The 14,688-nt window shown below is 39.3% G+C and overlaps 1 protein-coding gene across 2 annotated transcripts in view; it reads left to right on the top strand.

Moving 5' to 3' along the window:
• Positions 1-14,688, top strand: part of atp9b (ATPase phospholipid transporting 9B) — a 47,963-nt gene that overhangs the window by 26,993 nt on the left and 6,282 nt on the right. For both annotated transcript variants that reach the window (XM_056399208.1, XM_056399209.1), the window contains exons 14-23: positions 2,468-2,580; positions 5,636-5,887; positions 9,908-10,069; positions 10,267-10,359; positions 12,220-12,303; positions 13,062-13,232; positions 13,362-13,460; positions 13,584-13,673; positions 13,898-14,042; positions 14,543-14,607. In XM_056399208.1, the coding sequence (XP_056255183.1) occupies positions 2,468-2,580; positions 5,636-5,887; positions 9,908-10,069; positions 10,267-10,359; positions 12,220-12,303; positions 13,062-13,232; positions 13,362-13,460; positions 13,584-13,673; positions 13,898-14,042; positions 14,543-14,607 (1,274 nt within the window). The remainder of the gene's footprint in view (positions 1-2,467; positions 2,581-5,635; positions 5,888-9,907; positions 10,070-10,266; positions 10,360-12,219; positions 12,304-13,061; positions 13,233-13,361; positions 13,461-13,583; positions 13,674-13,897; positions 14,043-14,542; positions 14,608-14,688) is intronic.

Raw genomic sequence — 14,688 nt, 5'->3', positions numbered from 1 at the left:
GTGATTCTAGTTTAAATTGTAAAATTGTCAACTAAAGTTTCCAAATATCTTAAGAATTTCCAGGTGTTATTTAGTCTTCCATCATCTTCCTTCATTTCACTATCACGGCCTGATTCTCTAATAACAAACGTAACACAGTGTGTTACACCGAGTGATAAAAAGGTCCTAACGCGCTTCTTTGTCTCGGCACGCTGATCTAGGTAGGAACAGATTAGCTGCACAGCCAATTTATCCAGGTTGATAGTTAGAGAACACGGAGAGAAGAACAAACAATCAATCCATTAGAATTGGTTAACCCTGTGGCTCTAATGTTTTTGGAAGTTAGATGTCCTCTAATCAGCTTCACGCTCTATCAGCACACACTCTGACAGCAGACATCCATTAAACGAAGCCATTGCCCTCGTTTTCAGTTTGTTTTTTGTTTTTTGTTCTTTTAGCATCTGAACATTCACTCAGTCTTTTTGTATGCAATGTTGTGTCTTGTCTGTTAATTAGAGAGGACATGCAGTCCATATTGGTAATGAGATTAGGTCAGTGAGAAGGCAGTCACACCACCCTGCAGGTCCCATGATGCATTGTAGGCAGTCCTCTGAGGACACATGTGCCGCTTCCTACAGTATATGTGTGTGTGTGTGTGTGTCTGTCTGTCTGTCAGAGATAAATTAATATCTTTTCTTCTGTGCTATGAAGTATTGGCAACATGATTGAGACGCAGCTGATGTATTTTTACTCCTGAACTGAAACTGCTGATATTTTTATTGAAATACTTCGTTACTCCACATGTTTTCACAGCTTTGTGTTTGCAGAGCAGAAGTATTTTTTTACTTTGATTCGATTTTCTTTGTCTCTGGTTATTCAGAAAGTGTTTGAAAACAAAGATTACATTTAAATGAAGAACTGAACCAGGAAACCCAATGTTATTATTGACTATAAACGCTACGTAAATCCAGCTTTTCTCAGCTAGGCCATCAAATTATCCATGCTGATGTATCGGCTGATATTAGCTTATTATTAACTTTGTTATATGTCCAATGAGACAGAAAAAGAAATTGCAATGTACAAAAATGCCAAACTAGATTTGAGTTACATAGTTTGATTGTTTTTTTAACTATAAAATGTTCTGCTTAGTATTTATCATGGTCACAGTTCTATGAAAAACTAGAATCACCTCCTCCGCAACTCAGACTAGTTTCAGGTTACATCCCTGTTTATCCACAGTCATAAAATATTTACCATTTGTGTGAAATTTTGTCATAATTGCTGTGAAGTCTTGAGTACCACAATTGTTGCTTACATTTTGTTATGTCAGAAAAATGACTGTCTAATGATGATGTCATTATTTTTTTTTTTGCTGGACTTATACTTTAGATCAGGGATGCCAGTGTGAAACTGGTCAGGGGGCCAGATTTTTTTCAAGTCAGACCTCAGCGGGCCAAATTACACTTTCGAACTGAAAAGACCAAACACTGACTCAACATCACTGTTTGAAATGATTCATTAAGGCCTACACATCAAAAAGAAATTGCATTGGCACCACAATAGCCTCACAATGAGGCCTACAATTACATAGAAGCCTAAAGCAAGTTACAGTACCCTCTGAAAACGTAACATTGTCCGATCCATGCTAGGGCTGTCAAAACTGCTCAAAAATGACGTTCGAATATTCCCTCTAAAAAACATATATATTCAAACTATTTGAATATCTATTTGCGCATTATTCAATGACGCGCATCACATCAATACCAGGACAAACTAATACAATGAGACATAACTACTGTATAGGTAGGCTAGTTTATTTAAGTTTAAACATATTTGACAACATATTACCTACATAAAAATAACATGAACTAATGGCCAAGACCGCAGAGCTCACTCTAGCTCTCACACTTGCTCACTCGCTCTCTCTCTCTCTCTCTCTCTCTCTCTCTCTCTCTCCCTCTCCCTCTCCCTCTCGCCCGCCCCCTCGCGCTCTCTGTGCATACTAGTTTAAATGAACAACAACAATAAACAAATGCTGAGTGCTGATCAATTAGGGATGGGCGATGTCTCTTTCACTGGTATCACTGCTATATCGTCCGCACGCGAGGGGAGGAGGGGGGCTCACTGCGCTGTTTGTCTCCCGCTCTGTGCTCACAACAGGCAGCTCCGCAGGATTAATAAAGTATGTAAAAAATTTTATAAAATAAAAAAATAAAACATTAAATTAAAAAAAAAAAAAAAAAATGCTCTCCCATATCAACCCACGGGCCGGATGTGATGTTCAATCGGGCCGGGTCCGGCCCGCGGGCCGTAACCATGGCATCCCTGCACTAGATGCTTTTGATGTGTCTTAAACATTTGGCCGCAATTACCGTCACACAAGTAAGAGCAGTGATAACATGAATAACTTGAAACCAACAGTCATGTGTAGGTGATGTATTTTCTTTATGGTCTGTTGGTTTGTAAACACCTGGTCTTCTGATCGCAGGCACTCTGACACAGAATGAAATGATCTTCAAGCGGCTTCACCTGGGAACAGTTTCCTATGGCACTGACACCATGGATGAGATACAGAACCACATAGTCCAGTCATATGCACAGGTGAGTTGTCCTGTTACCCAATATACAATGTGATAAATGAAGGCAGGTGCTTCAAAAAAGGTGTTCACAGAAAAAAACCTAAATGTCCCAAAAGAACTTGATTGATTCAAGACTTTAAAACCTGAGACCCTTCAGACCTTGACCATAAACACAACCTCGATCCTGTCAACTAAAATGCTGTCAACAGTCTTTTGTTAATGTGATTGTGTTAATGAGCAGGTCAAATAAAACCAAAGCTTTACTGTGTGGCAATATACCATCCACTGTAAGAGAGAAAATATGACATCAAAAGTCTGCATTTCTACATTTCTAAATTTTTAAACATCACATACATATGTGTATATATATATATATATATATCTTATTATATCTTGTGCCCTTGAACAATCAAATTGAAGAATATTGACTCTTAAAAAGTATCAGAATCAGCCTTTATATTTTCAGCATGTAATTTGTGCATAATTGTAGAATTCCAACTCCTTGTCTGATCATTAAAACCTCAGGACTTTCTGACATGTGACAGTAGGAAAAGGTGTAAATAATAAAATGGATAATGGCTGAGTTTCATTTAGCAGCTTCAGTTTCAGGAACCTGGTATTGTTCATGCTGGCGATTTTGAAGTGGTCCTTTTGTACTTTTTCCTGTCTTTTAACAAAAATTCATTTATTCTCATTAGTGATATAAAATATATCTGGCCCAGTCTGTAACACTGGGCAGAATCAAGCAAAGGGAAGCCAACTCGTCACTTTCAGTATGAACATTAGTGTCCTGTGCAGGAGTGGATACGTTGAAATGTACTAAATGTACTAATGTACTATTTTTCACTCCATGGTTTTCCTGCTTATTCCCGCCTCTCCCTGTAGATCAGTTTAATCAATTTTTATATTTAGCTAAGGACAAGTTTTCCAGGAAACAAACCCATATTGTTCATTCATCATGTGGTGTCCCTCAGCGACTCCCTGTACTGTAAGTGAGTGTTTTCCTCGCTGGGTGGCTCAGATCTGGCTGCAGTCTTGACAGAATGATATTGTTCACTCTCAGCCAGCTCCAAACAGCTGGTCGACACTGAAACCATCTGCCCCACACCCTCATATGTAATCTCAGCTAATGAAAAATGACTAGTCTTTTTAGAGCTGTACAGCCAAAGCAGGGCGGAGCAGCAACGTCTCTGCTCAGCTGACACGTACTATGCTATAGTTTTCTAAAACTTCTTCAGATTTCTTGTTTTATCCAACCAACAGTTGAAAATTCAGAAATATTTAATTTACAATGATTTAAAACAGAGAAAATCTGAAAATTCTCACATTAAAGATACAGGAAACAGCAAATGTTTGAAATTTTTCCTTAATATTTTACTTACATAATTGATTATCAAAATTGCTGACAGTTAATTTAATCAGCTGATCATTCCAGCACAACTATAATTTTTACTTGATTTTTTTTAGAGCAGAAAAAAAACAATTCAATGGTAATGGTGCATCTCATAATCTATATCTATAATAATTCGGCTAAATCATGCAAACGTTTCAGTTTTTACATGTACATGACATTACATTTATTTACTTTCCTTTATTTTACCAGGACTTCCCATTGAGATTAAAAAAAAAAAAAAAAAATTCTTTTTCAGAGAGACCTGTCCATGACAGCAGCCGTACAAACATCCCACACCTCAAAATATAGGAAATAAAACATGAAATACCACATATACCACATGACAGCAATTTGAGCTTCATGTCCTCTCAAGAAAACAAGTACCTGTCTCATTTACCACTTTCTTTATGTTGCCCCTAAAGTTGCCAGTGGATATAAGTGTATCTAATTCTAAGGTCTAAGGTCTTTCTGCTGATTATTCCATGTCCAAGGTGCAGAATAAAAAAATGCAGTTTCCCCCAGATCTGTGAAAAGAGAGTACAGAGGTCAGCTGGAAATTTACCCAGTATCATTTTGTACATCTGCATAAGTATTTAAAAAAGTTAGTATGCAATAAGTCTAATAAAACAATTCTCAGTTATTCTTCTTTTACATTGAATTTGTGTGACAGACTGACCTAATGATATCTATAGATCATTCTGTCGCTCTTAATTCAGGTTGTCATGTTGTGTCCTCACTGTACTCTCTCGCCTGCTCGGCAGGATTGAAGGTTAATAATAATAATAAGTTTAACCCAGAATGCTTCAGCAGAGCGCATCGCTCCCATCACACTCAGCTGGCACAGTGGGTCGTCTGCTGCTCACCAGTCACCGCACAGTTTAAGTAATGGTTGATGTCAAAACAGCGGAACATACAAAAGGCGCTCGAACCAGATATGACATGATAAAGATGGTGACACACCACCTCCCCTCGCTGTGTCAGAGTGATGGGCTGCAAGTCTGGGATCAGATCTAGTTGTCTGTCACATGCAGAGATCCTATAGTGCAGGAAATAACTGGAAAGGTCCCAACATTTGAAATAAGTCTGAAGAGGTTATTTTATTTTATTTTTTTTTTTTATTTTTTTTTTTTGCAAATATGTTTTATTGAGCAAAAGAAAGTTATACACAAAGTAAACAGTTGTACCAGTGCTCATTTTCATAGTAAGAAAGGATTATAGAATTATATTAATGTACATTCACAGGTATTAAACTGTTGATATAAAAGTAGGACTGTCCTTAGGATTTGAACATTATCCAAGATAAACAATTGAAAAAGAAAGGGGAAATTAAAAAAACTAAATAAATAACTGAACAAATAATTAAATAATTACACCAAATTAAAATTTAAAAAAATAAATGTGAAAGTGCTCAATAATAAATAAGAGAGAGGTTTTTTTAATATGATTCAGATGTTAGAAGCATGGATGAGCTTGGTTTGTGAAGCTAAATTTGGTCAAGGTAAGTTTGGTTTGTTGTAGTTTCTCTAGGAACAGATTATGGAAATGTTAGCAATTAATCATCAATAAAAGCGGTGTTTAACTGTACTGTATTAGAGTTTAACTGTACTCCGGTCGTACATGCTGTTTTTTTAAGTCACAGAGTATTTATAGAGCCCATTGCTCACACTGTTCATTGCTATTTCAGGTGACTTCCCAGTCTTCCAACAGCAGCGTCAACAGCACGACTCCATCGAGGAAGACCCAGGCGTCCGGCCCGAAAGTTCGTAAGAGTGTCAGCAGTCGCATCCACGAGGCGGTGAAGGCCATCGCCTTGTGCCACAACGTCACCCCAGTCTACGAGTCACACGTCAGCGTCAACGGAGAGACGGAGTCCGCTGAGGCCGATCAGGACTTCAGCGACGATAACCGCACCTACCAGGCCTCCAGCCCCGACGAGGTAGATATGTGATATGAGAACATTTTTTGTAATAGAAAACAGCAGCCAAAAGGAAAATGGACTGATAGACAAATAATTAAAATGAATTTCACAATTACTGGCAACTCAGGGTTCAGGGTACTGGGTGGACAGGACGCAGCTCTGGTAGAGTCTTAGCTTGGTGTTGGTGCCGTACTGTGCCAACTTCCAGACGTTACGTTTTTGGAAGATGTTTTTAGCCTTGCTGAGTCGGCTCTTGATGTAGGAAGCTACTGACAGGAAGATGGAAGTCCTGAACGCCAAATGCAAGACCAAGATTGGATTCTGGAACATCTGAACCATGTTACTGAATTTACATCTGTAAATATGCAGAATACAAATTCTGCTCTTGACATGATATCATGGCATGTTTCAGATCAGTTTTTGCCAGTCTTCTCTCGTCATCCAGATCTAGTTGTTCTTTTTTAGCCTTTGTGTTTTTCTGTGATGCAATTTTCAGGGAGATTTAATCTAATTTTATTTTTGGTGACAATTTTGTCTTCCAACGATTATGAAAACAAGATAACCGAAACGATTTTCGTGCCTCATTCTGTTTCACATCAAATTTAAATCCCCCCCTACAAAACCATTCCTCCATCCACATCCTGGTTACGTTTCAGCGTACGTTAGCGACGTATGTCGGAGTTGGTGCAGTGCACTACAACATATCTGATCTAATTCATTTCGGTCTAATTTATTTTTATTGATTATTTTTATATAGTTTTCAGTAGGTTGTGGAAGTACACAATATAGTTGATCTTATTTATTTTGATCTAATTTGTTTTTATAAATTTTTATATTATATATTTATTTTTTATTTGTTTTGACCCCCCCCCCCCCCCCCCCCCCCCACAGTTTCCTCCATGTTTTAATGTTTTATTGTTGACCCTAAATAACCCTGCTTTGTCAAAACAGTCATTTTAGTCATTTCATGGACAGAGAGCCAGAGGTCATGAACTCCTTGTAGAGGTTAAGCTATTTAATCGTCTGTATTTGCTTCTTGAGAATTTACTGCTTCAACTGAAGGAAGAATGCAGCAACAAAAATGATCCCCAAAGGCATCTCCATAGCTTCCTCTCTCCTCTGGCCGTCTCTCTGTGTAACCCAAGAGTTAGAGCTTTTATGACTCAGGTCCTCAAGACTTAAAGTGTATTTGTTTCTAATGGTTCTTTAGAATGTATCAAGAACGAAATCCAAAGATCTAATACTTGGGAAGATTTTGATCATGGAAAGTATTTTTTTAAGAGTGGTTGAATGTATATTGAGGGAGAGTTCATCTTCCCATACACACCCACGTTGAAGACGTTGACATGTTTATCACCCTCGACATGTGAGGCTTCATAAAGCCTTTGTGAGACCTGCATACTTTGTGTCAAACCCCGGCCAAGTGTAGCAAGTCAAAATGAAGATAAAAAGGTGGTGAAAGATAAATCTCTGTTTTCCATTTTGCCCGTGTGTCCTCCTCCACGACTTGATGTATATATTTATTTATATATCTGCTCTCTCTTCTCTCTCCGTTGTCTCTCGCTGCTCGGATTGATCAATATTTAATTTTCTCTCAGAGACGATGAGGGGTGGAGGTCTGTGATCGTTGGTGGAGCTCTCTCTTCCCCTTCTACTATATTCTTTGTTCTTTCTCTGTGCTTTTATTTCCCCCTCTCTCTCTCCTCATCTCTCGCTCTCTCTCTCTCTCCTCAGTCTCATCGACTGCTGCAGCAGATCTTGGCCGCCGCTCCTCTGTCAGTGATAGTTTGTTTGGCCCTGGCTCTCTCCTCTGCCTCTCTAATGTAATGAGCTATCATTAAGGAGATGAAGTGCGCCGGCCACTGAGGTCAGGGCAGGGGTCATCTGACAGTAAGGTTGAACAGACTCCTTCTAGAACCTCTGACCCTCATAATATCAGACAAGAGTGTTTGACTGTAGCCTTTAATGACCGCCATGTCCAGGAAAGTGGGTGCTTCATCACTTCCTATTAGCTGTAACTGACAGCCTCAGTGAGGATATCAGACGTATACTGTAGTGTGAGCCATAAGGAAGGATGACACTATCAGCATCATTATCAGCTTATGATTGGCAGCTTGATATAAACAGTTTTTTAAAGATATAATCACATGACATACATATACACAAACATGAAAGTACACGAAACACAAAATAAAGTTGATAATGTTACATTTAGGTTTGAGCACTATTAATATATTGATTAGAGATAATTATAAAAGGGGAATAATGACCTATAAATATAACTAGATCTGTGGCTCATGAGTTGTGTTGAATCAGACTCACTTTTGATCTGGAGATGTAGTGTTCAAAATAAAATCTGAGGAGGATTTAAGTTTCACTTTGTTTATCCATAAAACTGTTGATTTACAGCGTTTAAAACATAATTAGCCAGTGCTGGTTTCAGAATATAGGAAATAAATACCGGTAATATAAAACCATAAGTAGAAATGACATAAAGCTATATTCCATGATAAAATACATTTAAAAAGTTTTCATAATGTATTTAAACAGTGTTTTAACCTTCTGTAAGGATAACCTGATTTTCTTCATATTCAAAGATGCCACACAGGTTTTTGCATGTGCTGCTGTTTTCACCTTCTCTTCCTCCTCCTGTTTATTTTCCTGCTGTAGACAGAAATGATGTGCTTCTACAAATTACTAAACTTGCTGTTGGTCGGTGATGAAAGTGTAAGTGTCGTCACATTGGTCATCTGTGATGCTAACAGCTCTACACTCTACATTCTCATTCCTCACTCAAACCATTTACCATTTAGCCCAGTAGAATATAAAGATTATAGATAGCATTACTGCTCCAGAATCTGTTGTAAAACAAAGTTAAAAGATTCCAAAATAATTTCAGCTGTTGAGTGTTTTCCTCTTATATTTGAATTTAACTGTTCAGAGTCCATTTTCATCATGACATGCTTCAGCTGCTGTTCATTTTAAAGGCAGTGCTGCCACTGTGATTTACATGATCAGTAGGATCTTGTGAACACAGTTGAAATGATTGATCGGGTTGTTTGAGCCAGTCGCTGTCGTAAAGTCGTCAGCTGCCGTCTTTTCTATGACTGTCGTAACACGTGATTCATGTGCAGCTTGTATCGGAGTCGACAAAGCTTTAACTAGTTTCAGAGGAGCTGATAAAGTCGATTGAAGAACCAGGTTTAGGATGCTCAGCACACACACACACACACACACACACACACACACACACACACACACACACACACACACCACACACACACACACACACCAGGATAATGACACACAGATGTGTGTTAAGTAAATATAGGCAGCCCTTTTTACGGAGCTCAAAGGGGGAGCAGGAGAAATGACGGGGTATTACCAGGAAGTTCCAATTTGTAGGTCAGAGTATAATAACAACCTTTGAGTGAGCAAATTGAAAATGAACCCATTGAGAATTGAGTCGTGTGCAGCTGAACGCTCACTCGGGGGCCGCAGTTCCTGCTGAGGAGAGAAAGAGGAAAGAGAAACAGAAAAACACTTTATCTGGAGCTGAATGAGAAGAAGCTGAGCAGCTCTGGAGATACCGCAACTTTTTCATGCCTTGTCTTTACACAGAAAGGGAAATTAGACTCAATCAGATTATGGTCTATGGGTTTCCTTATTCCTCATTCGTTTTTTTTTTGCATTTGATAGACTCCTTTTTACATCATAAATTAAGAAGTCAATGTTATTTTCAGTCATTATTAAGATTTTATTTTTTAAAATCCCATTTGTATCATAAAGTTGTAAATAAAATGTGAGAATACTGCTCAAAAATGGATTTAATCTGCAGCAAATGCATCCAGTCTTTTTCCTTCTGTGTCAGTCCGACCTTCAGGTGTTTCACTTTTGAGCCTTTTCTTCATAAATCTTTATATTGCTAACTAAAATCCATCACCTTGTAAACCTTTTGTTTTATTTAAGTATAACTCTAAGGGTCAAAATGCCATATTTTATGATTGTGAGCCTGTTGTGTTTGTGTGTTTTCCTCAGGTGGCGCTGGTGCGGTGGACGGAGAGCGTTGGCCTGACCCTGGTGAACAGAGACCTGACCTCCCTGCAGCTGAAGACTCCTTCAGGACAGATCCTCTCCTTCCACATCCTGCAGATCTTCCCCTTCACCTCCGAGAGCAAGAGGATGGGCATCATCGTCAGGGTGTGAACCTAATGCAAAACAATATGATGTGTGGATGCTGCTTTCTGTGTGGTCTTTTTACTGCTGAATCGTGTGTTTATCACCACTGAAACTAGCTGCTGAAGCTACATGATGATTGGTTTAGAAATATATTTTTCTGCAGCAGTACGTTTAATAGCAGATGAAATGCTGTAATTGTCACCTGTAATTTGATTCAGGAGGAGTCGACAGGAGACATCGCTTTCTACATGAAGGGAGCTGATGTTGCCATGGCGAGCATCGTCCAATACAACGACTGGTTGGAGGAGGAGGTAAAGACTTCACCCTTTGAACCCTTGCAGCCAGTTTGTCCATCAGCAGTCATGTGACCTCTTGACGTTAGAATACTTAAGATGATTAATGTGTGGACATCTGTCATTAGTGGTGTTTTGTGTAAGTGCGGTTAAATACTACAGCAAACACTCCTTTAGCAGCTACTTTGTCAGAAGTTCACAAGAGCAGTGGGTGCATATATTTACAGTACAACCAAGCAAACTTCATAATAAAAGGTTGTGTCAGATGGATTCTTTTAATGTGAAGCAGCAGCAGTAGGAAGTGCTCTGATCCAGCTGAGGGAGACTGAAGAGAAAACGCTGACGATTTGATCTATATAGAGAGGTAATTACATAATGTAAATACACTGAAAGGCCATTGCTGAAAGATATATTTGCTGAGTGATAAAAACAGGGTTTAGTTTATTAGAAATCGTCAAATTCCTTCCAGACATGTTTTCAACTCTGTTAAAAAAATACTCAAAATCTGGGTCGAAGCTCATCTCCTCTTACTTCCTGATTGAGAAACCTGGATCAGGCCTTGAGCCCCGCCCACCACCTGCTTGCTCCAGGTGGACAGGTGAAAGAGCAGAGAGCATCAAGATGGTTAGAGGAGGAAACATCAGAGAGACTCAGCCACATGTTTGAGCCTCAGTCAGACCCAGACTCAGATGAGGAGTCTGAGACCAGAACCAGAGACTAGCAGACGGATCAGAGCGGTTAGCGCAGTTAGCATCTTTTATTTGTTTATGTAGTTTGTAACTGGCAGTGGATGAAACAGTGTTAGTGGTTGTGCTAATGCTAACTCTCTCTCTGTGTACTGACAAGGTTTCAGGTTTATTTAGCCCCGCCCCCGTCTCCACAAGTTGACAGGATTGGTTCCTTAGGTTTGTGATGTATGAAACCCTGGCTGTCTGAAACTGTTTTTATGAGACTGTCATTGGTTCGCTGCAGTTCAAGGTGGGAACACTCCGTCATGGTGTTGATGAATATTTCACTCATCATATTTCTTGTATTGCATAAAAACGTCATATGGACGTTAATAATGTTAAACACTTGATTTTCACCGGAGGGGTCTTTTAAAGATCATAACTTTGACTTGTCTTTTAACAAGACTGCGAATCCTAAAATGAGTCGCTGTGGATGAAACTGTCAGCAAAATGAAAAATTAAATTCTGGTAAACAACATTAAATAAATGTAAGAACAGATGTTCATAGCCATAATTCTTTTCATCCAATAACCTCCTCTAATCAGGACACTCATAGAGAGATCAACAGGCCGAGTCTACACCAGTTTAGTGGTCGAAGGTCTTGTGTGCATACGTTCATAATTATATTGGCATTATTGAGTCATTTAGCACCGGGGGCAGCTTTTGATTTAATTAGTGACCTAGATAAAGTTGAAGTAATTACAATATGTCATATTCTTGAACAATGGTGCTAATGATGTCCTGTTGGCTGTTAATATCCCACTGTCAAATCAACCGGCGCTATGGTTACTGTGCTTGTCAATAACCAATCAGCAGGACAGATTCGCCTCATCGGTGTTTCATATCAAAAATAAACCGCCATCCACGCCTTTGTTTTACTGTGTCCTCTGGATTGCACCAGAGGCTATGTTATTCAATATTGATTTCTTTTGGTGTTGGTAACAATATGCCGCTATCGACTTTACTGTACATGGTGTACTTATACAGCAGCTGCTCTGATAGAACAGATGATCTGCTCCGTATTTGAATTTTAAAGATACATAAACTTTTATTTTAGATAATGGAAATCCTCAGATTCATCCAAGAAATAAAGTGTGCTTGAGGTTGAAAATCCTCCTGCTCACTAATGTCATCCTCTCCTCTCCATCAGTGTGGGAACATGGCCAGAGAAGGTCTGAGGACGCTGGTGGTGGCCAAGAAGTCTCTGTCTGAGGAGCAGTATCAGGACTTCGAGGTACAGATGCCTTTCAGTCTGCTCTCTGTGCCGTCTGCGCCCTTCAATAAATCTCTTTTGTTTCGTTTTCTGACATGGACACAAGGCTGTGTGATATATCGATAGAATATCAGCTTCATTGTGTGATGTGTCTGGGAGTTTGTTATTCCTAAATTCATAAACTTAAACTTTCATAAACTTAAACTTAATCTTAAATATTTTCATTTTTCTCGCCCTCAAAAGGAAACTCCACAGACTTTACATTAAAGTCTTTTTTACAGGTCTTCTGGAGTATTACTGTTTTGTGAATATGTGTCTGAAATGGACAGTGTGATATATATATTTATTGATTTTGCTGTGTAGACAAATATGAAAGGTATTTGATTAGCAAATCATAAAAACAACTATATAGATAAACCAAAAGAAAGAAAAAACAAACAAACTCAAGTTCAAATTAAATGCTGCCTTAAATATTTCTCTCTGTTTCATCATAAAAATCCACATTATAAGGAATATTGACTTAGAATGTTTTGTTTGTGTTAAACAATTCCTTTAAACACAAACAAATAGTAATCCTCAAAATATTGTCACATCATCTGTATTCAAGTATTTGGTTGAAAAACCTAAAAGGTTTCAGTTTGAGAACTTAACCAGCCCATTTTTCTCTGCTTCTTTCCTCCCTGTGATTGGACTCTTTAAGTTTTAGTTTGAACAGCTCTGTTAAGTATTTCTTTTTTATGTCAATTTTATCTCCACTTTTCTCCTCCCTCTCTGTTCAGAATCGCTACAACCAGGCAAAGCTGAGCATCCATGACCGAGCCCTGAAGGTTGCAGCAGTGGTGGAGAGTCTGGAGAGGGAGATGGAGCTTCTGTGTCTGACCGGTGTAGAAGACCAGCTCCAAGCAGATGTCAGACCAACACTGGAGCTGCTCAGGAACGCTGGCATCAAGGTTAGCAAAGGAAAATAAAGACTGGATAGTTTCTTCACCAGCAGCCTGAAGAATTCTGATTATTAATATATATAAAGTTCGGGAAAACCACATCCTCAATCCACCTGCATGCCGATCTTGTTCTCTTAGATTTGGATGTTGACGGGGGACAAGCTCGAGACAGCTACGTGCATCGCCAAAAGCTCCCATTTGGTCTCCAGAAACCAGGACATCCACGTCTTCAAACCGGTATGTTGTTTTGCTCGGCCTTTTGTCCCGGTGCTCTGTGATCACAATGCGCCTCCTTAATGGGAGATAACAAAAAGCCTAAACTGTTTTTGTGGCTAATTGTATTGTGTGGCTCTCGAGCAGGTCTCAAACAGAGGAGAGGCCCATCTGGAGCTCAACGCCTTCAGAAGGAAACATGACTGTGCTCTGGTCATCTCTGGAGACTCCTTAGAGGTACTGAAACACAGCACAGCACACAGTGACATTTCCCTGTACAACAGATGATGCTGAGGCTGCAGCCAAAACAGGCCATGAGAGAATAGAAAGTGCGTCTCAGCCAAAACTAATAGTTTGGAGTTCAACCAAGGCCTTTAGTAAAAAAAACATAACAGATAAGCAGGAGTTTTAAGTTTTTGTTTGAGGGGAAATTGATCAGTGTTTTAATTTTTGTGTTGCAGCTGTGTTTGAGGTATTATGAGCACGAGTTTGTGGAGCTGGCGTGTCAGTGTCCAGCAGTGGTCTGCTGTCGCTGCTCCCCAACTCAGAAGGCCCATATCGTCACACTCCTGCAGCAGCACACGGCCAACAGAACCTGCGCCATAGGTGAGTGTTGACAGATGTGTGGCAGCAGCAGTACAACGTTTGGACGGTGGTTGGCCTTTCAGTCTGTGTAGATGCAGCTCTGTCCCTCAGGGAGGACGATATGAGACACTGAACTGTGGATGGTTTGATAGCTTGATGGCTTGAAGAAGGTGAATTGGTAGTTACTCTGAAGCTGCTCCAGAGCAAAACACTTAATTGATCAACCACTCACCTGTCATATCCCAGATGTGCATATTTAATGCAGGAGGTCCTGAAAAGCTCAGATTGATTGTATATTGAACACAAAGACACACAGACGTACGAGCACACACCAGAGCAAATAGTAAAAATACTTCTTATATTACTTATGTCACTTCTTTCATCCACAAGGTGGCAGCCAAAGCTCAGTGAGAGAGTCACCTACCGTGTGTTACTCTCATAAACTTAAACATACATTGTATGTAAATAATGTGTAGCTGTTTACACACAGCTAAACAATGTGTTTTTCTATTGTGTGTCAGGTGATGGAGGAAATGATGTCAGCATGATCCAGGCTGCTCACTGTGGTATAGGAATCGAAGGAAAGGTAAAGTGACTACAGACCTTCTCATTATAACCACAAGTGTTATTCTGGATTAGACTCTATTACCTGATTCAATCAGATGAA

This window comes from Seriola aureovittata, chromosome 16 (genome assembly GCF_021018895.1).
Source record: "Seriola aureovittata isolate HTS-2021-v1 ecotype China chromosome 16, ASM2101889v1, whole genome shotgun sequence".
Taxonomy (NCBI): Eukaryota; Metazoa; Chordata; class Actinopteri; order Carangiformes; family Carangidae; genus Seriola; species Seriola aureovittata.
The sequence above is the reverse complement of the archived record's forward strand: the minus strand, read 5'-3'. Positions and strand labels throughout refer to the sequence as shown.